Genomic DNA, 24174 nt, shown 5'->3' on the forward strand with positions numbered 1-24174 from the left:
ATGGGAAGAACTGCCAAGCCGGAGCCCACTGCAAGATGCTGGCTTTGAACTTAACTCAGCCTATGCCCCTTGGCAAGTTCTGGTCCTCAGTGAAGAGGCTCGACCAGGCTCCACCGGGCCCTCCTGTCTCTGAGGTCTCCTATTTCTTTTAGCCCAGGTTTCTGTCCCACAGTGGTGGTCCCAGGACAGGGAAGAAGCAGTGATTACCTTCACCTCAACTGAGACACACAGAAGTCTGCACACCAGGCATATTCCTCACTGCCAGCCCCTAGTGTGGGTCTGTGGGTCACCCAGGAACGGACTGTAGAAACTAGTAACAGAGGGATTCTTTGCCACTCAGCAACTTGAAGCAAAGTGCATCTGTCATGCTTCCTAGGTAAGGAAGGGTGTGTGTGTGTGTGTGTGTGTGTGTGTGTGTGTGTAAAGAGATGCAGAATCTGTAAGAGCAAGGAGCAAGGAAGAAAGAGATCAGGGAGGATTTGGGGTGCAGAGCCCCTCTCAATGGTCGGCTTTGGTCTTGTACTAATGACGGCTGACTCAGCACTGTGTAACTAGGGTACAGCCGGACGTATGGAGTTGGGAGAGGCACAACCTGACTTCCCACCAGCTGCCCTCCCCGCGAAGCCGCAGGAGGGCAGACGCTGACCAGCTGTTATCTATTTTTTTTTTGGAGTCCATAGGCGGCGCAAGAGCTGTCTCTAGTCAGCTGATGAGACGCGGGGAGCAGGAAAGGTGGCCTATCTGGCTACGGAAAGAATAAGAACCACCCGCACGCACGCACGCACGCATGCACACGCTGTGAGCTCTCCCAGAAGGCAGTGTTCAGCCACCAGCCCCCTGCGCTCCCCCCAGCATGCTTCCCAGGGAGAGCCTGGGGCTGGGGATGCGGCTCAGTGGGAGAGCATTTGCCTCCCGTTCTCAAGGCCCTGGGTTTGGTCTCCAGCCCTGCCAATGGGGTTTGCTTATTTCATCAGAATGAAGTAGTCCACCTCACCAGTCACGAACTTTGAGGTCCTCAAATCTGTGGCAGAGTAGATGGGATCCCCTGCCTCCGGGCTTCCCATCAGCTCCTGGCAAAGTCTCTGCCTCCTACTCTGCTCTACACTCCTAAAAAAAAAAAAAAGCCACACTCCAGAGGTGTTCAGGGGAGACCGTGTGTTTATTGTAGCCAACAGCTCCAAGCAATTGGACAAACTGCTAAAGAAACCCAGTCTTCTCCCAGAAGTAGACCCAGCCCAGCAGCTGAGTCCCAGGGGAACCACTTCAGCTTCTCTTTCCCCCTTCTGACCGCCGCCGCCGCACGGGTAAGAGCTGGCCAGCATCCGAGCATCTGTCCTTGTTAAGTATCTGGGCTTTCCCCTCCAAACACATGGAGAGCAGAAAGCACATTCCAGAATTTGCCTTTGGTGAATCAACTCAAAACACTAAGAAGTGATTACACCCTCCCCCCAGCAATGTAATGTTGGGGTGGGTGTAGTGAGATGTTTTATATTTGTATATATAATATATCTATCCCTATACAGAAAAGCTATGTACAAGTGCATCAGCAAGCTTCATTAAACGAAGACACTAGCAAGAGGCACAGCAAGGGACACAGGCTGTCTAACCTTAAGACATCAGTAGGAAGAAAGATTTCTTCATTTATTATCCATTCTAACTCCGCCAAGCCATTCTGATTAGCCTGGAACTTTTTTTAAAAAAACACCTGGCCACTGTATCCAATTGTCTACCCGCTTCACCTGACCTTGTCCATATTTTCCAGCCCAACTGCCCTAAGGAGACTCGCAGAAAGAAAGATGGACCCAAAAGAGCTTTCTCCTTTTTTTTATACACTGGGAATAAGTGATGAGTCCATTGCTGGAGGGGCAGAGTGAGCCATTTCCAAAGCCAGCTCCAAGGCACCTCAAGGCATTTCAATCCTGAAAACAAATGTGCTTGGTTCTTATGAGCTAAACCCCACAGGTTAGCCAGCCTGTTGCTCTTGGCAGTGGCCCTTAATTAAGAGGGAAGGACAGAGGGGTGGGGGGGTCTAAGAGAGCAGGAGAGGCAAGAGCAGCTGAGAACCCAGCAGACTGAAACCAGCAGTGGTGGGAGCATGCAGCCAGAAGTGGGGCTCGAACCCCAGCCTGCAGCAAGAGGATAAAGCAGGAAGCAGGGTAGACCAGTAGCTGCTGTGGAAACATCTGGCCGCTTTCCCACCTCAACTCACAGGAAGCCTCCTTTTGCTCCCCATCTCCCTGGCCCTGAGGAGAGTCTAAGAGGCTTGAGAAGAAAAGTGCATGTGCAATTCAAGCACCGGGGGGCGGAGATGGCTCCTGACCCCACCCCCACCCGCTTGGGCTGCTGGACGGAAATGGGACACGCATGGCTCTCCCTGGGATCTGCATGGGACAGGGAAGGAAAAGACTCAGGGAGTCTTCAGCTTCCTGAAGGAGATTTAGGACCTCTGAGAATGACCCTAGGGAATCTTGCAAAGAATCCACCTAAATGCTTCCAGTTCTGGAGGAGGGAACAACAACAAGAACAAAAACAAACCCCACAAGGTGCCCAGCCCAGAGCCTCACTCAGCCTCAGGGAGGAGAGCACAGGAGGTGGCCACAAAATGAAATGCGTGGACTGTAGGTATGTACACTGCAACTTGGTCCCAGCACGCTGGTGGTGTCCACTCCCAGCTGGTAGCTCCAGGCACCCTGGAGCTAACTCATACCCATTGGCAGTGTGTGGATTGGCAGTTAGATCTTGAGCTGATGAACTTAGAATTCCCAAAAGGGCTCGACTCACCTTACCCAGGAGTTCTCTAGCTGGTTTCCCACCTTCCACTCTGTGCCCACCTTGCCTGGCCTCCACACCCCTGAGCCAGTGGCACCTCTGCGCCATGCTTCTTTTCCTCCCTTCCCAAGGTCCAGACTCTAGAGTCCCTTCCTTCTTCCCCAGCTCTCCTTCTCGAAGTTATGGCTGTGGGGGTTGGGGGGTAGGGAGGAGATGCACCAAAAACTTGATCTTGGTCCTACAGTGCTGGCCGGCAGCCCCCCAACCCCGTTATGGCTTTGTGTGTATCCCCGGAACCTGGCAGCAGTGCCCGGCACCAAGCAGATACTCAGTGAATGGTTGCTGAAGTGAGTGCAGCTGAGCCCTCTTTCCCCCTAGGCTAGTATTCTCTCCCCAGATTGACCATGGCATGGGCAGGAGCTGGGATCGATCCCTGAGCCTCACTGTCCTGTCTCCACCCTCTTCTCCCCAAACCCGGCCCAGACACCTGACTCCCTGAGCCTGCAGGGGCACCCTTCAATCTACCTCCTTCACCCACCAGGCCCGGGAAGCCCTTCTAAGAGGAAAGCTATGGCTCTGTTGATTCATACTTGAGACCTAGGAAAGGGACAGAACCCTCTGCTTTTGCCACCTGGAGCCTCAGTTTCCCCATCTATGGCACGTGAGACTTGGCTATTGACCTCTGAGGGTCTTCTGAGGTCATGTTCTCTGAGTTGGCAGTTTCTGTCCCTGTCTTGCCCTTTCTCTCCAGGCTTCAACAATTCCCTTTGAATGTAAGTAAAATGGCAGTGAAAGTTGGCTCCCTCAAGTGCTGCTTTCTGTCCCTCGACGTGGGGGGGGGGGGGGGTAGGGATACAAGGTGCCATGGCTTCTTCACACGTCCCTTAGCCTTCCTTCCCTCCTTCATGGAAGCTGGGCTGAGGGTAGCAGCAGAGGTCCCCAGAAGTCCCCAAGGAAGCCGCCCCGGGTACCTCACCACCCCACTCTAAACCTCGGCTATCCTCAGCCCAGGCCGAGGGGCCACCAGTGGAAGAAGGTAGACTGAGGCCAAACTCCCAGCCCTCGTCCCTCAGCCACCTTGACAGGGGCCTCCTGTTGGTGGATCCCAACGATGAGGCACGACCCTTCGGCGAGCTGTTTGTCCAGTACTGTCCCCAACATCCCCACAGCAAACCACGAACCTCCTGAGCCTCCTAGGGGAATGGCCAGCCATGGAAATGACGCCAAAACAGAGCTCCGTGGCGGAGGCTCAGGGCTAGCTTTGTTTCAGCCCTCACTTCCCTCCAGCACTCTGGAAAGGCAGTCATCCTTGATCACGCCCCACACAGAAAAGGAACCCAGCCTCAGCCCCAGCTGGGCGGCTGCTCGGGCCAAGAGGAGCCAGAGAGCAGCGAGGCCAGCGCAGGGCCTTTCTGATGCAGCTCCAGACCGCCCTCGGCACGGAACACCCCCAGCCCCGGCCCAGGTGCTCTCTAAAGCCACCCCCAGACCAAGCCCTGGACAGTCTGGCTGGCTGACCACTGCTCACCCTCCCCCATGGTCTTTGTGGGACCCCCCACAGGCCTCCTGCCTCCTCTCTGGGACTGGCAAGTTGGAGCCCCTTCTCCCCTCTCCCAGGGCCCCACACAGCCCAAATGCCATGGGAGTTGTCAGATGGACGAGGTGGGTCACTCTTGGGGCAGGGTGGGAGACATAAAGTGAGGGGTTCAGGAGGCCCCAGGTTGGTCCTGAGCTCCTGGTTGAGATAAGCACACCAAGAGAGGGCAGGCAGGGTCACGCTGTACAGGGCAGAGTGGGAGGGGGCAGGGACGGGGCGGTCGCAGGGTAGCCTCCCGTTACTTGGCACCATCGTCTGCGTTGCCCTCGCCATCCGTCTTGCCCTCCTCCTCCGTCTTCAGGTCGTCCGTGCTCAGCTTCTGCTCTTTTTTCCTTCTCACACACTTGACCACCATCAGCACCAGGATGACCACAGCCAGGAAGCCCCCCACAGAGGCCCCCACGATCACTGCCACAGTGGAGTCCCGCTGTGGGGGCGCTGGAGATAGAAGAGAAGCAGACGGGCTGAGCAAGAGCCTCTCCCCGGTCTCCCCAAAGTAGAGTGGTCCCAACTTGATTCTTCTCCAGGTACAGGATTTTAGTCAAAACCAAAACCCAGGCCCCGCATCAGGGGCCCACGCCTGTCACCCTAGCTACTCAGGAGGCTGAGATCTGAGGATCCTGGTTCACAGGCCACACAGGCAGGAAAGTCTGTAAGACTCCTAGCTTTAATTAATCATCAAAAAGCAGGAAATGAATATGTGGCTCAAATGAGCACCAGCCTTGAGCAAAAAAAAAAAAAAGAAAGAAAGAAAGCTGAAGAACACAAGGCCGAGAGTTCAAGGCCCAGTATTGGCACCAAAATAAGAGCAAACAAAGAAATACACACACACACACACACACACACACACACACACACACACACACACAAGTGACCTCTAGGGCATCTACCTCCCCAGCGCCTCCAGAGGAGACAGTAGGATGGAGCGTTTAACAGCACGGACCCTGAGCCCAAACAGACCCAAGTGTGAGTCCTGATGATGCAATTTCAGAACTATGCAACTCTCTCGCCTTGGTTTTCTCATCTGTAAAATGGGGTTAATAATAGTTTCTCCCTGATGAAGTGGGGTTTTTTGTTTTGTTTTTTGGCCAGTCATGGGGTTTGAACTCTGGGCCTGGGCACTGTCCCTCAGCTCTTCAGCTCAAGGCGAGCGCTCTACCACTTGAGCCACAGTGCCACTTCTGGTTTTCTGGTGGTCCATTGGAGATAAGAGTCCTACAGACTCCCACCTGGGCTGGCTTTGAACTACAACCCTCAGATCTCAGCCTCCTGAGTAACTAGGATTAGAGGCATGAGCCACCAGCACCCAGCTTCCTGATGAAGTTTGATGAAGATAAAATAAGTTAAGGCATATAGAGGTCTTAGCCCTATGCCTGAGATAGGGTAAGTGACCAGACAGTAGAAGCTGCATTACTATTATTTTGTTTTTGCTTTGTTTTTGTCAGTTGTGGGGCTTGAACCCAGGGCCTGGTGCTGTCCCTGAGCCTCTTTGTGCTCAAGGCTAGGGCTCTACCACTTGAGCCACAGCATCACTTCCAGTTTCTGAGTGGAGATAAGAGTCTCATGGGGATTTTTCTACCCGGGCTGGCTTTGAACTGCAATCCTCGGGCCTCAGCTCCTGAGTAGCTAGGGTTACACCAGCACTTAGCTGCATGACTATCATTAAAATGGGGATCAAGATCAATACCATCCTAAGGACTCTCAGGTGTGTTCCGTCAGGGACTGAGAAAAGCCCCAGGTTCACTTGCTCACACAAGCTGTCGCTCCATCCCCAGCCTTCCCGAAGTGCCTGAAGAGCTAACTGGGTGGAAGAAGTCCAGGGACCCAGCAGCCTGGCCCCCAGGCCCTCACCTTCCAGAAGGACCTGCAGGTTGATCTTGCCGTGGCCTCGATGGCGGTCGGGCGGGTTCATGATGTAGCAGTTGTAGATGCCCTCGTCTTCCAACCTCACATTTTTCAGTGTCACTGACACATCGTACTTGCTGGGGTTCCCTGAGAACTCTAGACGGCCTTGGAACCGATCCAGCTTCAAGTTAATGATCTTCATTCGAAACTGGAGAAACTGGGGGACCGCAGAGGACAAGAAGGATGGTTGGGTGAGTAAGAAGCACCACGGGCCAGTGGCTGGCGGCTCACACCTGTAAGGAGGCTGAGATCTGAGGATGGCAGTTCAAAGCCAGCCTGGGCAGGAAAGGACGTGAGACTCATCTCCAACGAACCACCAGAAAACCAGACGTGGTGCTGTGGCTCAAAGTGGTAGAGCACTAGCCTTGAGCAAAAGGAGCTCAAGGCACTGAGTTCAAGCCTCACGACCACCACCAACAACAAAAAAGAAGCTACAAGGACTGGGAGACACACCCTCCCCCAACCATGCTCACCTAGCCAGAGACAGTTACCCCTAAAACAGCTACCCTGGCCTCCCGTGTGTACCCAGATACACAGGGGTGCCAGAGCTCTCAGGAGCAGACAGCTTACCCAGAGTCCTCTGGGGCTGTGTCCAGGGCCAGAGCAGGTGAAGAGAAAATGGGTTTCATGCTGCAGGGCTGTAGTCTCCCCACCTCCCTACCCACAGGACTCACCATCTCCTCCGAGCAGTTGCTACACTCCTGGTAAGTCCAGTTCAGGGAGAACTGTTTGTGGTTCACGGTGTAGCAAGAGTTGAAGGTGCAGGACAGGCGGGCATCCGAGCCGTTCATGATGTTGAGCGTGGTGGGGACCGTGACTTCCATGCTCCGCCCCGACGGCACTGCAGACAAAGCCATGCGCTGAGGAGGATGCTGATGGGGCGGAGGAGGGCTCGGCCCTCTGTAACCAGAGGGTGGCCACAGAGCAGGGCTGGGTCCCCTGTATCTGCACTTAGTCAGGAGCAGGGAGGCAGAGCAAATCGGGGACCGGATGTGGTCCTTACGGTCAAGGAGAGTGAGGAACAGAGGGGGAGGGAGAGACACCAAAGCCTCTTCTAAGACCATCGCCACAAAGCCTGTCTACCTCACCCCTGTCTTGTCAAGGCTGCTTGCCGGCTGAACAAGGGGCTTCGTGGTGCTTGCCTCAGTTTCCCCCATTCTGCACCACTTCCAATCATCCTCAGTGGGCCAACGCCCTCTGTCAGAAGTCTTCATTTCCTGCTCTGACAGGCAGGAAAGAGGGCAGCAAGCAGTAAGAGAGGCAAGGTGACCCGGAAAAGGCCCCATTCCAAGGACCCATGGATGGGCTATAGGGACAGAGAACATCCTGGAGTTATCAGGCCTGAAAACACCACAGCAAAGAGCTGGTGCAGGCTGACAGGGGGCAGAGGAGACGCAGGAGGCAGAAAGTAGGTCCCGCAGATTCTGTGGAGTCCTGGATGAGGACTAGATATGGCCCAAGGCCTAGGTGCAGGAGCTGAGGCAGACTACTAGGTCTTCCTCACAGTAAAGCAGGGCAGAGTCTAGGGGAGGGAAGTGAGGTATCGAGGACATGCCGTTGAAGGATGAACTGTTTTCAGGGCTAGGAAAACACCTCTTTAAATGTCACATCAGACAAGCCCATTGCCTGACCCTATTCTCCTAGGCTTGACTCCAAGGTTCTCATCCCCAATGACAAAATTAAGATGAATAGGGCTGGGGGGGTTCCTGGCAGAAATGAGACCCTGTGCCCAGCATAGTAACCATCAGCATCATTCATTCACTCACCACATATTTACAAAGAATCCACCAGGCACTCAGTGCCAGGCCCTTCGTTAAGCCCTGAGGTTACCATGAGGCTCACAAGGACATAGAGTCACTGCAGCCTGGGACTTGTATTTTGGTGAGGAGGACAGACCACAACAAAGAAAAAGGAAGAATTTAGTTAGGAGGATTCACATGTGGTATGGCGTGTGAGGAGTTGCTATGGTCAGGGAAGATGATCCCAGAGGACGGCATTCAGGCAGCGCCTAAGTCAAGGGAGGAAGCCATTAGAAGTTTGGAAGGAATCAGGTTCCAAGGCAGCAGGAGCATAAAGGGCAGACATCTGAGGAAGAAGCAGCAGAATGAGCAAGGTGGTGTGTGGTGGGGCTTGAGGTCAAAGAGAGGCAGGGACCAGGCCACAGGAGGCCAGAGCACAGAGTGGGAGGTGCTCTTCCCCGGGGAGGGGGGGGGCATACCCGGTCCCTGGAGGGCCTGAGGGCGGGGCGGCTGGGGAGGAATAAGGGCTGCTGACAGGGGAACAGCACAGAGAAGGAAGCTTCATTCCGCTTGGTTTCCATCTCAGCCCCAGCCTCAGTCAGCTGGGAGAACGTGGGCAAGCTCCTTCACCTCTCTGAGCCTCAGCCGCCTCCTCCGTAAAACCCAGCCGATGACACCCATCTCTGGGCTGTGATGATAACTAAAATAAGCAGTAAGTGTTCAGCAAGTGGTAACTGCTGTTCCCCTAAATTCTCCTCGGGAATAGGAAGGGTTTCGGAGGAGAGGTGGGGGAGGCTCTGGGCCTAAGGGCACCTTGGAGACTGCATCTCCAGCAATCCCTCACAAACCCCCTGGATCTGACACAAGGAGGGGCTCCTGGTTTGCAAACTGGCCCCACTGCTGGCCCCAGCCGGGCCCAGGGCTGCCTGCTCTGCAGGCCTGCAAGCAGAGAAACCAGAGCCTGCTCCGAGCATCCTTCTGCTCAGCCCATCCCGGCGGGCGAGGGGCCAGAGCAAGCAGCACGAATGGAGGACCAGAGATGATCTGCACTGCTCTGACTCTGGAAGTCGCTATGGAGCCCTGGCTAGAGGGACAGGTGATGCAGACCTGCAGGGCCAAGGACTCCAGTTATGTGTTGAAAGTGTTCATTAGAGGAGCAGCCATCAGGAAGGCTGCGGGGGCCCCCACCAGGAGGAACAAAGCCCTAGTTCCCTTCCCTGCTCTTTCAGATCCAGTCTGAAAGCACCTGGCACAGCACCAGCAAGGAGGAGGTGTACAGCACCACCCACTGCAGAGGCTGAGATCTGAGGGAAGGAGCTAATAAAGGCTTGTCCTGAGTTTACCTTTGACCCAGGAATGCCATGCCTCTCTATCCCCTTCCCCTGCACGGGCCCTCAGCCCCTCTGCCCCTCTTCTCCAGAACAAACTGCTCTGTGAAGATGACTGGACCAGTGCAATCTACTTTCCTTGGGCTTCCTTCTCACCTCCGCCACCCTGGGCAGCACTCTGGTTGTGGACTCGCACCTCCTCCCTCCATCCCCAATTCACTTCATCTTAAGGAGCCAGCACTCTGCTGGGTAAGAGGGAAGAACTATAGGGAGGTTTCTTTTCTGACCAGCGGCAGGTGCAATGCGGGTCCTGCAGAAGACCAGGAGGGACGTGCGTGCCCTCTAGTGGTGGTAGAGGTCAAACATCAAGTCCCATCTGCACAGAGAGGAAAAGGATCAGCAAACTAGAGGAAGCCAGCCAGAGCAGGGGGGTGGGGTGGGGTGGGGAAGGGGGAGGGGCTTTCAGGGCTGTAGATCTGCTAAGAGGGGCCATCAGAGAGATGCCAAGAATAAGGCCAAGCTGACACCACAATAACTGTTCCTGTCTGTTAGTCCAAGATTCAGCCTATACCCCCAAACAGAGGCTCGGGAGGCTCAGGGGCGAGGCCTCAGGCCTTCTAGCTGTCTAGCATCTCATTAAAAAAAATCAGGAGCCAGGCCCTGGTGGCTCATGTCTGTAATTCTACCTACTCAGGCGACTGAGATCTGAGGATTGCAGTTCAAAGCCAACCTGGGCAGGAAAGTCTGTGAGACGCTTTTCTACAATTAACCACCAGAAAACTAGAAGTGGAGCTATGGCTCAACATGGTAGAGCACTAGCTTTGGGCAAAAGAGCTCAGGGACAGTGCCCAGGCCCTGAGTTCAAGCCCCACAACCAACCAAAAAATTTTTTAAATTAATTAATTAAAAATCAGGAACTCATCACTCATGGTGGGAACTATGAGCATAATCCTGGTGTCTTGGTGAGTTCTGCTGCTTCGGGAAGGTAACTTGGGGTCCATGTCACCTCCTTTAACAACAATCCTTTCCTGATGAGGAGACAGAGTGCAGGAATCAAACAAACAGCCCAAGCTCCCAGCTAGTAAGTGAAAAAGCTAGACTTTGAACTCGTGCTGCCTGGCTTCCAGACAGGATTGAGGGGTCTGAGCTGAGTAGGAGGATGGTTGTTATTCAGAGGTACCACAGGAATCAAGGTCTCCTGCTGCCCACAGGCAGGTCCAGCCCCAGACCTGCCAGCCCTCCCCCTTCTCTGTGCAGCACTACAGCTGGCAATCATTCTGTTGTAAGGACCGTCCCCTATGAGGAGTCACCATCTTCCTAAAGTTCCTCCTTAGACTAGAACTGAGACCAGACCAGGGCCTGAGACTTCCAACTCACAGAAAGGAAACGGTGATCACAGAGAGGCAGTAAGAATGTGGTTTCTGGTCTTAGCTCCCTATGTCACATAGGATCCTCCGCCCCTCTTCTCCAACGCACATCTGCCCCCTCGGGCCACAGACACCGTCCCTGCCACCCATGGTTCCAACTGGCCCATCTTGCAGAGATCCTGAAAATTCACTCCTCTGACAAACACCATGTCTTGCAGAGACTGGAAGTTAATTGTCCTCGGTTCTTCCGGCAATCTACAAGGTACATTCCTTTTGCTCTTGATTTAAATTATACCTAGGCAGCACCCAGAACTGCTCCTGCATCCCAGGTGAGTGAAACATCCAGCCCCTCTTCCCTGTGGAAAGCTTCACCTGCCTGCCCCACCACTCAGCTCCTCCCCCTGCCCAGGAGCTCCTCCCCCTGCCCAGCCCACCTGACCTCCTGCTTCCCACCCCCACTCCTCCAGGGGCTCCCTCTTCTGCTGTCAGGAATAAGGCCCAGCTCCTAGATGTGGCTTTCAACCCTTTTGCTGCCGCAGGGCAGCCCCCATTCCAGCCTGGACTCCGGTTTGTCCGTGTATGCTGCACTCCAGTGACCCCAGAGTTGTGATTTTTCCTGTCAGCACCTTTCCTTCCCTCCTCCAGGCCTTGGCACGTGTTTTAGCTTCCCGTGGGAGGCTCTGTCACACTGCCCTGGGGTTCTCCCGTGAAACCGTTACCTCTTGCATCACAACGTGGGGTCCCTGTCCTCTCCCAGCCCTGTGTCTAGCTTTTCCACATGACTTGGAGACAGAAGAGCAAAGTGATCGAGGCAGGGGTTCTAGGAGGCTTGGCAAGGTCGCTAAGTTTCCAGCACATCGGTTTCCTCATCTATCACACAAGGGACAATTTCAGGACTTAGGTTGGAGGGCTGTGGAGAGGATTAAATGACTTCCTACATACAGAGAGCCTGGCATGGTGCCTGGTCCATAGTCCTTGGCAAAAGATGGCTGCTCTGATCACCATTGTTATGGCTCTTCCAGTGTTGTACATTGCCTGTGGACCTCAAGGGGCTCTGGGGAATGGCTTCTTATTCATCTGGTATCCTTGGCATGTGGAGTAGTAGATAGCACACACCGAAGCGTTCAATGGAATTCTGTTGCCAGAAAGGAAGACATTTCTCCCTCACTGTCTGCAACCCTGCCCCAGGAGCAATGTGCAGCCAGCTGGAGATGAAGGATACTGGATTCTACTTTCCAAACACCACCCAGACTTTGGTGACCAGGCCACTGACTGCAAAGTCAATGGTCTTGAGAAAAACTCTAGAGCACACAGCATTCTGAACATGATGAACTAAAATCTAGTCTCTCTGTCACAAATACAGCCATCTGCCTCCACCTACCTCTCTTCACCCACTGTCACCCAGCATTTAAGACATCCTTCCAGGCTGGGAAGGTGGTTCAGTGGTAGAGTGCTTGCCTTGCACGCATGAAGCCCTGGGTTCAATTCCTCAGTACTACATACACAAAAAAAGCCAGAAGTTGTGCTGTGGCTCAAGTAATAGAGTGCTAGCCTTGAGCACAGAGAGGCCCAGGGACAGAGCCCAGGCCCTGAGTTCAAGCCCCAGGACTGGCAAAAAAAAAAAAAAAAAAACTTTCCATCCTGGTGATCAGTACTACGACAACCATCCAAGCCTCCTGTCCACAAAACCTTAGCCCTGAGTGCCAGGAGCACGTGACATCACAGCTTCAAGTTCAAGGCCTCCATCCCTGCACACACCTCCCTTACTCAGGTCTGTTAAAGCTTTTGCTTCCTTCTTCCAACCCTCAGAGCCCTTACACCTCGATCTCTTCATCCCAAACTCCATCCCCTCCCAAGCCTGGACTCCTGGGCCTGATCCTGGAGCCTCTCACTCTCTTCACTTAGATATGGCTGCCCTCAGCCTTGCTGCACCTAAAGGCTTGGTTTCCAGCTCTGGCTCCTCACGTGTAGGCCATTCACCTCCCCCTCTTCCCTTCACCTGTCTTGGGTCCATTTCCATTAATATAGCAGTTCCATTTCTTGAACATTGGGGGCGGTAGAGCCCAATGTTTGAGAGCATGTGCTGAAATCAGGCAAGTGGAGGTTCAAATCTCAGCTCACTTTATGCTAGTCGTGTGATCTTAACTTCTCCATGTCTGTTTCCTTCCTTCCACACTAATAATCACGTAGCTACCTCAAATGGTTGCCGTCAAGACTAAACATGACATGTCTTGCCTGAGCTGGTACAAAGCCTTCAGAAAGGTCAGCTACTGTTGGTCCTTGCTGGGCATCAGGTCACAAGCTCACCAGGCAGGTGACACCCCCAGTTACCAGAAGCTCAGAGAAGTTTAGTAACTTGCCCACAGTCATGAAGAAAAACAAATGTGGCTTTAAACCCAGCTCCGATTCCAGCATTGCTATTCTGTTGTTAAATATGCCAAATAAGACAACAAAGGTAACAGTTTTTATACAGGCTGCCAGAAGCTCTGCAGGTCTCTGTTTTGTACTTCTGCCCAATACCCACCAGAGACTTAGATAGACAGACAGACTTGTCATTTATTCCCATCCACAATCCTTGGATTTGACCCTCTGCCACTTGTCCAGCAATGATTAAGTTTAGGAGCAAGAATGAAACTATAAAGCAGGCTTAAAAACAACTTTCTAGACCAGTTCCCCCCCCCCACCCGCCCTAGGAAGTCTATAAATGATCAAATATGAAGTTGACATCTGGGGCCATCTTTGGGGCCGGAAAGTCTACGTGTGGTTTTAGAGGACCACAACCTCCCTCAAGCCATGGGTTGGATTGTTTTCCTGGATGCCTTCTCTCTCCTCCTCCTCAGCACCTCGCCCAAGCCAGGGATGTTGCTTTCTCCTGGAGCACAAGCTCCAAGAGTCCTCCCCCCACCCCAGACCACCCCACAGCCTGCTTCCCGCCTGCCCCCACATACTCCAACTACCCAGCCCGGAAGAGCTTCCAGAAGCCAGACCCACGCTCAACTTTTCCATCCCCAGCTCTCCCACTCCCACTCAGCCGAAGGCTCTACATCCACCAGATCCCAAGAACCTGGTAGAAGTTGGTGGTGGTTGTTTGGTTTGGTTTTGAAGATGCCAGTTAGTCTCGCATCGACAACAGTCAAAAACTTAAAAAATAAATAAATAGAACACCTTGGGGAGACTCTGTGGCTGGCCGGCCCTGCGCCCCACCCCCACGCCCGTCCACGACAGGGAAACCCAAAGAAAACTCACTGCCCTGGGTAATTTTTCACCCCTAGCCACACTCATTCCCTGACCCCACATTGCTGGGACCAAGGTAAGTGTCGGCATTCTGCAGCCCCAGCCGCGTCCTGTCCCCGGCGCGGCTCCTCCCTTCCCAAGGACACGGAGGGAAGCCCAGCAGCATCTGTTGGCCCCCCCCCCCCCCCACTCCTCTCCAGCTGCTGCACCTTTGAACCCTCGGAGCATGCAGAGGTGGGTCTAACTTACCCAAAGTGAAAAAGAGACTGAGCCCCGTGAGACTGAAGGCAGGGCGAGGTAACCAGGCGTCCCTGTGCATTTTCAGAGACTGAGGGTGGGCTAGGGGAGAGGGTGATTTGAGAGACCCAGGACCCAAGAGAGGAGTGGTTGATGCTAAAACGAAAACAAAAACCAAAAGAAAAAGAAAATGCACAGATGGACTTCAAAGATAAATATACAACATTAAGGAAGCTTTATTTCCATCTCTCTAATATGGCCGACTTATCTGTGGCTGCTAAAAAGAGAGGTGGAGGGGGGGAGTGTATAAGGGAGAGAGGGAGAAAAAAAAGAGGGGGGATGGAGTAAATATTGTGGTTAGTGGATTTCAAAAAGCAGGTGGGAGGGCATAAAAAGTCTTCCTAGAAAGAACTAAGTAGCCAGATATTTTTACCCTCTGAAATAAGAACTAAATCAAATCTTGCCTTTCTACTGCACTTGGATTAGCTTTTGGATTTCAAATAACTATTAGAGGAATCCATTTATTATTTCAAAGCTGCCTGTAACAGGGAAGTTCTTTTCATCATTTAAGAATCCCATCCTCAGCTGGGCACCTGTAATCCTAGCTATTCAGGAGGCTGAGATCTGAGGATCACGGCTCAAAGCCAGCCCAGGCAGGAAAGTTCATGAGACTCTTATCTCCAATAAACCGCTAGAAAACCAGAAGTGGTGCTGTGGCTCAAGCGGTAGAGCATTAGCTTTGAGCTGAAGAGCACAAGAACAGCGCCCAAGCCCAGAGTTCAAGCCCCATGGCAAAAAAAAAAAAAAAAGAATACCATCCTAGCTAGGTGAGCCTGGGTAGCTCATGCCTGTAATCCTAGCTACTCAGGAGGCTGAGATCTGAGGACTGTGGTTCAAAGCCAGCCCAGGCAGGGAAGTCCATGATATCGCCTATAACCACCAAAAAGCCAGGAGTAAAGCTGTGGCTCAGTGGCTCAAGTGCTAGCCTTGAGCCCAAAAGCTCAGGGGCAGTGCCCAGGCCCTAAGTTCAAGCTTCAGGACTGGCAGGTACACAAACAAACAAACCAAAAAGAACACTCTCCTAAAAGACCGCAGAAGGACAGAGTTGTTTGGGAAGGGTTGAGGAAGGGAGGTTGAGGGGAAGAGATTTTCAGGAAGTCTGACTTCTTTATTGTTTTAGCATTTCCACAGAAAAATGACGTAAAGTTAAAAAAAAAAAAAGGCAGGAACAAAAACACCTCTAAGAGATTTTATAATCAAATGTAATATTTGGGGGACTCCTGACTCAAACAAATCAACAGAAAAAAAAAAAGACATTTTGAAGACAATTGGGTTAAAGTGTTCGTTTCTATGAGATACTAACATTGTGGTTATGTTCTTTAACATCTTTACCTGTTGGAGATGCACACTGGAATGTTTATAGGTGAAATATGAGACATATGAAGTTTGCTTTAAAATATTCCAGGAACCAAAAAAAAAAAGGAAAGAAGGTGGGAAAAGTGGGTATCACCAGTAGAGTAGGAGTTTCTCATGATTTTGGGAAGGGCCAGGGAGTCACTGAATGGGGGCATTAAATCTGCATAATTATTTTACATGTGATATCTCCTTTCACCTTTTTTTTACTCGTGTGTGTGTGTGTGTGTGTGTGTGTGTGTGTGTGTGTGTGTGTGTGTGTGTGTGTGTGTGTGTGTGTGTGTGATGCTTGTACAGGAGCTTGAACTCTGGGCTGGCACTCTACCACTTAAGCCACACCTCTACTTCTGGCTTTTTGCTTGTATATTGGAGATAAAAAGTCTCTCAAATGTGCCTGCCTAGACTGGGTTCCAGCAGATTCTCAGTCTCAGCTTCCTGCAAAACTAGGATTGTAGGTGTGATATCGCAATTCAATCTTAACTCTAGGGTAGATTTCTGTTCTTCCTTCTTTTCCCCTGTTTCCTTTCTGCTTTCCTTTCCTCCTTACCTTTTTTTTCTTTTTGTCGGTGGGAGGGCCTGATCCTCACACTTTTTTTTTTGTCTGTTGTGGGGCTTGAACTAGTGCCTGGGAGCTGCCCCTGAACTCTTTCTCTCAAGGCTAACACTCCACCACTTTCAGTTTCCTGGTGGTCAATTGGAGAAGAGTCTCATGGACTTGGCTGCTCTGGCTGGCTTTGAACCACAGGTCTTCAGATCTCAGCCAATCTTGAGTAGGTAGGAACACAGGTGTGAGCCACCAGCATCCAGCTTCCTTTCTTTCTTTTTAAAATGCAAATGATGAACTAGATGCTCCTGGGACTTAACCCATCCAGTTTACCCAGTTTATACCCAGTAGGGCCTAGAACCAAACTAGGCTCTTTGCGAGATGCTAAGTATGACTTCTATCACCTAGGCAAGCAGACCAGGAATGCCCCACCCCCACAGGTGCAAAATGGGAGTCCCACATAGTGGGGGGAGGGGGGGTGGCGGGGATCACAGACACAGGAAGAGGGACACTCCAGGAGGAACTGAGGCACTGGAGAAGGAATGGGGAAAGAGGAAGAAAGTGATCTGGGCAGGGGATGAGCAAAGGGGGCCAGAAGTCAGACACCTAGTAGCCAGAAGGCAGAGGGGCTCGGGTCTAAGAGCCCCTGCATTTCCCCTGCCCTGATCTCGCACAGACTCAGCCCCAGGTGTCTGTCCCTTCAGGAGGGTCTGGCTCGGAAGAACTGATCCACAGAATGTACACTGGGGGGGGGGGGGGGAAGGAATCCCAGGGAAAAGGAAGGATTAGCAAACAAAGCTGTCTCTTCCCCAGCCCTCTCAGCCCTGGCGGGGTCTTCCAGCCGCTGGAGCTCACAGGTGTGCCCGGAGGGCTAGGCTGGCACCATCCAAGCCCGAGCTCGGCTCTGGCCCATGCACCACCAGCCGTGCAGCTTGCCTGCCGCTGGCTGCCGCAGACACTTTTCAGCCCAGTCCTATTGCCAGAGATTTTTGGTTTGTCGTAGCCGCCTCCTTTTTTTTTCCCCCTTGAAGGCAGTCAAGAGTTCCTGATGGATGCTTAGCTTTCCTTTCTCATTTGACCTCATCCTCAGTAAAGAAGCTTCGATTGTGTCATCAACTGAAGCAAGAAAGGAATCCAGAAGTTCTTGATGTTTCTCTCTAGACTGTGGCTCAAAGAAACTAAGTATCCAGACTAAGAATTACCTCAGTCCCACGCAGACCTTCGGAGCCAAGGGTCAGTGGGAGGCCGGTGAGAGGCAGGGCAGGTGCCCTGGCAGCCGGAGGCCAGCAGACACAGGAGGAGAGCTGTCCCAGAGACCCCTGTGGCCTGGGTTTCCAAAAGCTGAGCCTTTCCTGGGAGCTATGGAATCTGGTAAGCAGAAATTGAAAGAGGTGTTTCACAGACACCAGGATCAAAGATGGGATTTTATTTTATTTTGATTTTTATTTTTTTGGAGAGGAGTAAAGCCTTGTGGTTTTGGCATTTCTTCCTGGTGCCATTTATCACTGAAGATTGTATTGGACAGCACTCAATTACCTACCCTGCTGGGAACAGCAGGGCAACAAAGAATCCAATGGAAAGCAGTTTCCTTTTTGCCTTTGGATTACCCAGTTGATTCTGCAGGTGTTTGCCTCAGAGCAGGACTTCTCCAAGTCCCTAAGCCCCATCCCCTACCACCAGAGTCACTGCTGTCCTCTGGGAACTCTGGAAATGAAGAGTTACAGGGCCCGCCCCAAGCCCAAGGAATCAGAATCTGCATTTTATTCGTTTATGTGTTTTGGGTGGTACTGAGGTTTGAATTTATGGCCTCCACTTGCTAGAGGGGCATTTTTACCACTTTAGTCATTCTCCTAGTCCTCTTTGCTCTAGTTGTTTTTGAAGTAGGGTCTCATACGTTTGCCTCCTGAGTCGCTGAGATTATAGGCATGTGCTGCTGGGCCAAGCACAGAACCTACATTTTTTTTTTGGTCCGGTCATGGGGCCTGAACTCTGGGCCTGGGCGCTGTCCCTCAGCTCTTCAGCTCAAGGCTAGCACTCTACCACTTGAGCCACAGTGCCACTTCCGGCTTTTTTTTCTTATGTGCTGCTGAGGAATCGAACCCAGGGCCTCAGGCATGCAAGGCAAGCGCTCTACCACTGAGCCATCTTCCCAGCCCCCAGAACCTACATTTTTAAACAAAACTTCTAGGTGATTCCTGAGCATGTTAAAATGTAAAAAGTATCATCTTTAACCAATACTAAAAGGCCTACAAGAGGCAATAAAAAGTGAGGTTTTGGAGTTTGGGGGAGAGGAACAGGCCTTGAGCTAAATGACAGTCCCCGTTGGTCTGCAGCACATACAGTGGCCTGCTGATGAGTTCCAAGATGGAGATTCATTTTGCACAGAATATCACATGATAACTCTCAGCTGGGGAAGGCAAATGTAAATACCACAAGTTCTGGCTGCCAGAGTCGGTCCTTCCCTCAGGTCTGGGTCACAAAGGTTCAGTTACTTCTAGGCAGAAAACAGCTTTGAGTAGAAGGCAGAAATGGAATCATACATTTCATCCAGTACAAGAGAACTTCTCATTTGACCTCAATTAGTTACACTATTTCATTCTTCTTATTACCTTATGCCATGCTCCTTTTGATTCAAACACTTTTGTTTATGAATAGCTTGATTTAAAATACACAAGCAAAATGCTGGCAATCACACTGGTCTCTGCACTACTATGTTTTCCTATAATAAAAAAAAAAAATCTAGCAGTCAGGTGCTGGTGGCTCACGCCTGTAATCCTAGCTACTCAGAAAGCTGAGATCTGAGGATTACAGTTCACAGCCAGCCCAAGCAGGAAAGTCCATGTCATTTATCTCCAATAAACCACCAGAAAACCAGAACTAGTGCTGTGGCTCAAGTGGTAGAGTATTAGCCTTGAGCTGAAGAGCTGAGGGACAGTGCCTAGGCCCAAAGTTCAAGCTCCATGACCCATACACACACACACACACACACACACACACACACACACACACACACACACACACACACACACACACACACACACACACACACACACAAATCCAGCAAGTAAAAAATGAAAGAAAACAAAACACATAAATACTATTTTCTTTGCTTTACACTCCCTCATAATCTACATTTAGTTGTTTTTTTTTAATTTATTTTAATTTATTTATTATTTATTTATTTATTTTGCCGGTCGTGGACCTGAACTCTGGGCCTAGGCGCTGTCCCTCAGCTCTTCAGCTCAAGGCGAGCGCTCTACTGCTTAAGCCACAGCGCCACTTCTGGCTTTTTCTGTTTATGTGGTACTGAGGAATCGAACCCAGGGCCTCAGGCATGCAAGGCAAGCGCTCTACTACTGAGGCACCTTCCCAGCCCAGTTGTTGTTTTTTTAAAGTGGCAGAGCATCTCTCTCCCTCTGACTTTGCCTACTTATCCCAAATAATTATCGTACCTTGAGAACTGAGCAAGGATATATTAAAGAAAGTCACTTATCTTAGGGGAGGAAAAAACTGCTGGGAAAATAACTCCTTTAGGCATACACACACACAACACAAAAAAGATATCATGTCCAAGATGGATACCTGTCATGAAGCGAATATGTGCCAAATTCCATTGCTTGAAGAGATGCTCAGGTATCTATGACACCAAGTTTAGTGAGCAGCTCAACCTGAAAATCTCAGGGCCTAATTGATAAAGCAAACAAACAAACAGTGAAAGAGTAAATGTGACAGAATGTACCAGGTGTTATGTCAAAGGGGAGCACTTATCTTAAGCACCAACCTATTTTTTCCCCATCAACACCCATGATCGTAGAATACCCATAGCACCTGTTATCAGATGTGCCGCTAACCACAACTGGGTTATGTATTATCTTTCTATCTTTCTTTTGCTTTGCTTTACTAATAACTTTTCTAAGTCTTCTATCTTGATGTATCTTAAAAATTCTTTTTGAGATAACATCCCAAACTCGGTTCCCAAGGGTAAGGCAGAAGCCTTGTCCTTTCTGGATAGCTCCTCCCTGGAGCCTCCCTGCTTCTGATCTGTTAACTGTTGTTGTTGGGCAACTCCACTAGAATGAGAACAAATCAGTTCTGGTAACAATACCACAGACCTTGGCTGGTCACAGACACAGCTCCAAACGGTCTAGGGGCAGCTAGGTGGCACATATAGCATGGGTACAAGGGACAAAGGATATCAATCCGTATTTTGTCTGAGAAGAAGCAGGAAGGCACAGATTTCACCATGCTACTCAATGGAAAACTTATGAATGAGCTGGATGCTGGTGGCTCATGCCCATAATCCTAGCTACTCAGGAGCCGAGATCTGAGGATAGTGGCTCCAAGCTAGCCCAGGAAGGAAAGTCCATGAGACGCTTATCCCCAATTAACCACCAAAAAAACAGGAAGTGGAGCTGTGACTCAAGCAGTAAGCACTCATTTTGAGCAAAAAAGCTTAGGGACAGCTTCCAGGCCCTAAGTTCAAGCCCCATAACTGACCCCCCCAAAAAAAACCCTCATATTCATTTCCAGAATTTTCCATCTAATAATGTCAACTGCTGTTGACCATGACTAAACACAGAAAGAAAAACTATGGTCCAGTGTGCTAGAAATGATGAGGTGCAGCTACCTTTGAGAGCTCCTATTCTACACAGAAGATAAACATAGAAAATGCGTGCATACAAGCTACCCGATGGCTAGTGGTATCAGAACAAAACTGCCCGGCTATTGCTGCGGTCTCTGTGCTAACAGCAGTGAGAGTGTTGTCATTATTTATTCATGAAACTTTCTTTCCAACTAGACTGAATCTCTTTGAGTAGATTGTGTTATCCTGAGTACATTCTGAGCCTCTGTTGGTCCCTGAGCAGAAGAGAATGAGTCAATGGCTGTGTCACATCCAGGAAAAGAGCAGAAATTCCAGGCTGGAATCAGGAGTCAGTATGACCTTACCTGGCCAGGGGTGTAGTGAGGGGGAAGTGACTCTGGTCCAGGCAAGTCCAGTGATGCCCTGAGCAGGCTGCTCCACTCCACCTAGGAATTCCATTCTACAGGGAGCTGTCCTGAAGGGTCAGAAACAGCAAAGGTCACTGAAAACATCTAAAGCAAAGTCATGCTTGTAAAATGGAAGACAAGATCTGGCTAAGTGTAAAAACCTCTAGGAAGAATTAAGATCATCATCACCAGGCAAGACTTACACAGGTCTTGAAAGACTATGGATTTGAGCAGCCAAGAAGGGAAAGGGTAACCAGGACTCACTAAAGCAAAGCCATGAAGCAGGAAAGACAAATATGTGTGTGTATACATATATGTATATGTGTGTGTGTGTGTGTATATATATATATATATATATATATATATATATATATGGGAGGCAGAAGTTTTCTTTTATTAAAGAAGAAAATGAGGATATAGACAGGCAAGATGAGACCAAACTCAGACAACTACATATAACGTGGTGCCTTTGAAAGTTCCAGAAAATCACCATAGTTCTCACCATGTCTTCTCTTTGTGAGAAATTTGAGTTTCTTTAAAAAAAAAAAAAAGAAATAAAGAAGTGTTTTGCAAATTGGACTTTATAGAAGTGGTCATGTATTAACCTCTCTTGAAGAAGCCGAAACTACACCTGCAAACCAGCTAGTCAGGTCAGTGGTCCTAAGAAACTTCTTTTATGCTTAGAAAGAGGATCACAGGTCTGTGCTGGAATACAGGTTACTTAAAACCTAAGCCTGCAGAAACTGAGGTAATTTAGTGTCGGTTGACTCTTCCAGACACACACACACACACACACACACACACACACACACACACTCACACACACACACACACACACACACACACACACCTACCTCTGTTTTAAGAAAATTGCCAATATAGATATGTGCGTACCTTGGCAAGGAAGAACAAAAGAGCAAAGAACTAATAGCCTTCTAAAAAGAGGATCATCGACTGGTCGCAGGAGAAAGGCTGCTTCCACTTCCTATTGGCCCGTTGCAGGGCTGCTAGACGTCCCATCACTCATAGTGGACTCCACCAATCTCTGCTGCAGGGCTTTCTCTTGGCCAGGGCCTGTTTACTTCTGAACATGGTGTGTCTGGTGTTCCAGGAATTTAAAGTGCTGAAAATTCAAGCAATAAAACTAAAGCTTGTTCAGTCACCAGGAGCTCCAGGGCCTTCTACATGTACCCTGGCCTTTTGCTGAGTGAAGTCCTTGCCTGAATTCCTAACTCTCCTCTTTTTTTCTTTTTTGATTGAAAGGCAGACTTGAGTTTTTGGCTTAAGAATTTTCCTGTCCATAAAAACCAAAATTAATAAGTGATGGGGATTGAGTTGCCAGGAGATACTGTCATGCGAACTGTTCAATTTTGTTTTGTTTTGTTTTTGTTGGTCATGGGCCTGAACTCTGGGCCTGGGCGCTGTCCCTCAGCTCTTCAGCTCAAGGCTATCGCACTACTACTTGAGTCACAGCGCCACTTATGGCTTTTTCTGCTTATGTGGTGCTGAGGAATCGAACCCAGGGCCTCATGCATGCAAGGCAAGCATTCTACCACTGAGCTATCTTCCCAGCCCCGAACTGTTCAATTTTGTCATTAAGACAATGCCCCAGACTTGGCAGCATTTGATAAAAACACATAATAACCAGTTTCTGAATGGTGAGAGCTGGGAATGCAAATCTAAGTGGGAGAATACACTTAAAGAGGCCAGATGGCTCAGACCAGACACTATATTGCCGAAGCTATCTCATTAGCGCAAATCACATGTACTGTGTGAGAGTCCCCGCAAACTGAGCTGAGAGACCCCAAAGGATTGGGAGGATGGAATGCCTCCTCACAACATGACCTCTCAGAATACTGAGAGTTTCCCAAAAAGGTTAATCAGTCCTGGCTCTAAGGGAATTCAGATTTCTATCCTGGGTGTCGGCTACTTCCACACCAAATTTTCTGAGAACTTGAGGGATAGACAAAAATCTATGCTAATTCTAAGTCATTCACTGCTTACATATGCTTCTTAAGATAAAGAAGTTATTTATCACTTGAGTAAGATTATACCACATGACTGGTGTTTGTGATTTCAGGGATATCGATCAAGATTGTATCACATGATTTTTGCTTGTGACTCCAAGGAAATTGTGACCTTGCTTGCTTTCTGCATGTATGCCCCTGTATCCTACTCAATAAATACCTTGTAAAATGGACCCAGGGCACCTGAAGCTGTCAGAAGACTTCAGGCTCCTGGTGCCCCAAACCTCAATTCTACGGTCTGGTGTCCATTATTGTCTTGTCCCAGGTCACCCCCAATTGCAACAGAACTTCAGGACTGCAGAGTAAGTGGCAGAGCTGGGCTTAAACCAAACCATTTGATTTTGAAGCCCACTCCCTACGCCACATGCTTGCAGGTTCCTGGATTTAAGACCATTGCCTATAGGAGACAGCAGGAAACAACAAGCAGGTCTCTTTCAGGGCCCCCTGAAGGACTATTTTGGTTTTAGCAAAAGTAGAATTTGGCAGCTGTGAATGCTACCCTGAACTTGAACTCCATGCCAATGTATTAGAGGAAAGTTTGTGGGGAAATAGGCCTGGGGAAACAAGGCAAGCTCCTCCTCTGCCCCGACTGCTGAAAACCCAGAATGGAAGCCAAACTCTGAATGAATGAATGAATCAATCAATCAATCAACCAGTCAAATTCAAATTTGGACATGCCTACACTTCCACAATCATAGTGAAAGTGAGGGTCTTGTGGGATAGCTCCCAAACTACCTCCCAGCTCCAATTCCAATTATTCTCTTCAGCCTAGAACAATAGATGTGCAATCATCATATAACCAACCTCATTCTGAATCCTAAAGTACATTCTCCCATGCATATACTATTTGAGGAAGTAGAAAGGGGCCCCCAGCCAGAGATGAAACCACTTCCTCTCCATGAACACTTAAGCTATGAATGGCCTGTGTGCTTCCCCTTCCTCCTACCACAATTTGTCATGGCAATATGTGTTCCTGATATAATACCTTCAATGTGCACATTGACAACTCCTTTATTTAGAGATAA

General features: G+C 50.1%; 1 protein-coding gene across 1 annotated transcript; it reads right to left on the reverse strand.

Annotated features, from left to right (window-relative positions):
• Positions 1–1146: 1146 nt before the first annotated feature.
• Positions 1147–14460, reverse strand: LOC138810762 (sodium channel regulatory subunit beta-2). The gene is made up of 4 exons (XM_069997964.1): positions 14189–14460; positions 6946–7112; positions 6218–6428; positions 1147–4804 (listed from the first exon to the last, which is right to left on the reverse strand). Exons 1-4 carry the CDS (start codon positions 14256–14258, stop codon positions 4605–4607), a joined length of 648 nt encoding a protein of 215 aa, XP_069854065.1. The 5' UTR covers positions 14259–14460; the 3' UTR covers positions 1147–4604.
• Between the last annotated feature and the right edge of the window lie 9714 nt (positions 14461–24174).

Source organism: Dipodomys merriami, unplaced genomic scaffold, assembly GCF_024711535.1.
Source record: "Dipodomys merriami isolate MVZ:Mamm:240054 unplaced genomic scaffold, mDipMer1.0.p SCAF_509, whole genome shotgun sequence".
Taxonomy (NCBI): Eukaryota; Metazoa; Chordata; class Mammalia; order Rodentia; family Heteromyidae; genus Dipodomys; species Dipodomys merriami.

Bases quoted from the DNA above. Each gene is read 5' to 3' on its own strand.
- LOC138810762 (XM_069997964.1), bottom strand. From the start codon at position 14,258: ATGCACAGGGACGCCTGGTTACCTCGCCCTGCCTTCAGTCTCACGGGG. The intron at 7,113-14,188 runs GTAAGTTAGACC...CTTTGTCTGCAG, and splicing joins CAGTCTCTTTTTCACTTTGG to TGCCGTCGGGGCGGAGCATG. The intron at 6,429-6,945 runs GTGAGTCCTGTG...GCGGTCCCCCAG, and splicing joins GCAACTGCTCGGAGGAGATG to TTTCTCCAGTTTCGAATGAA.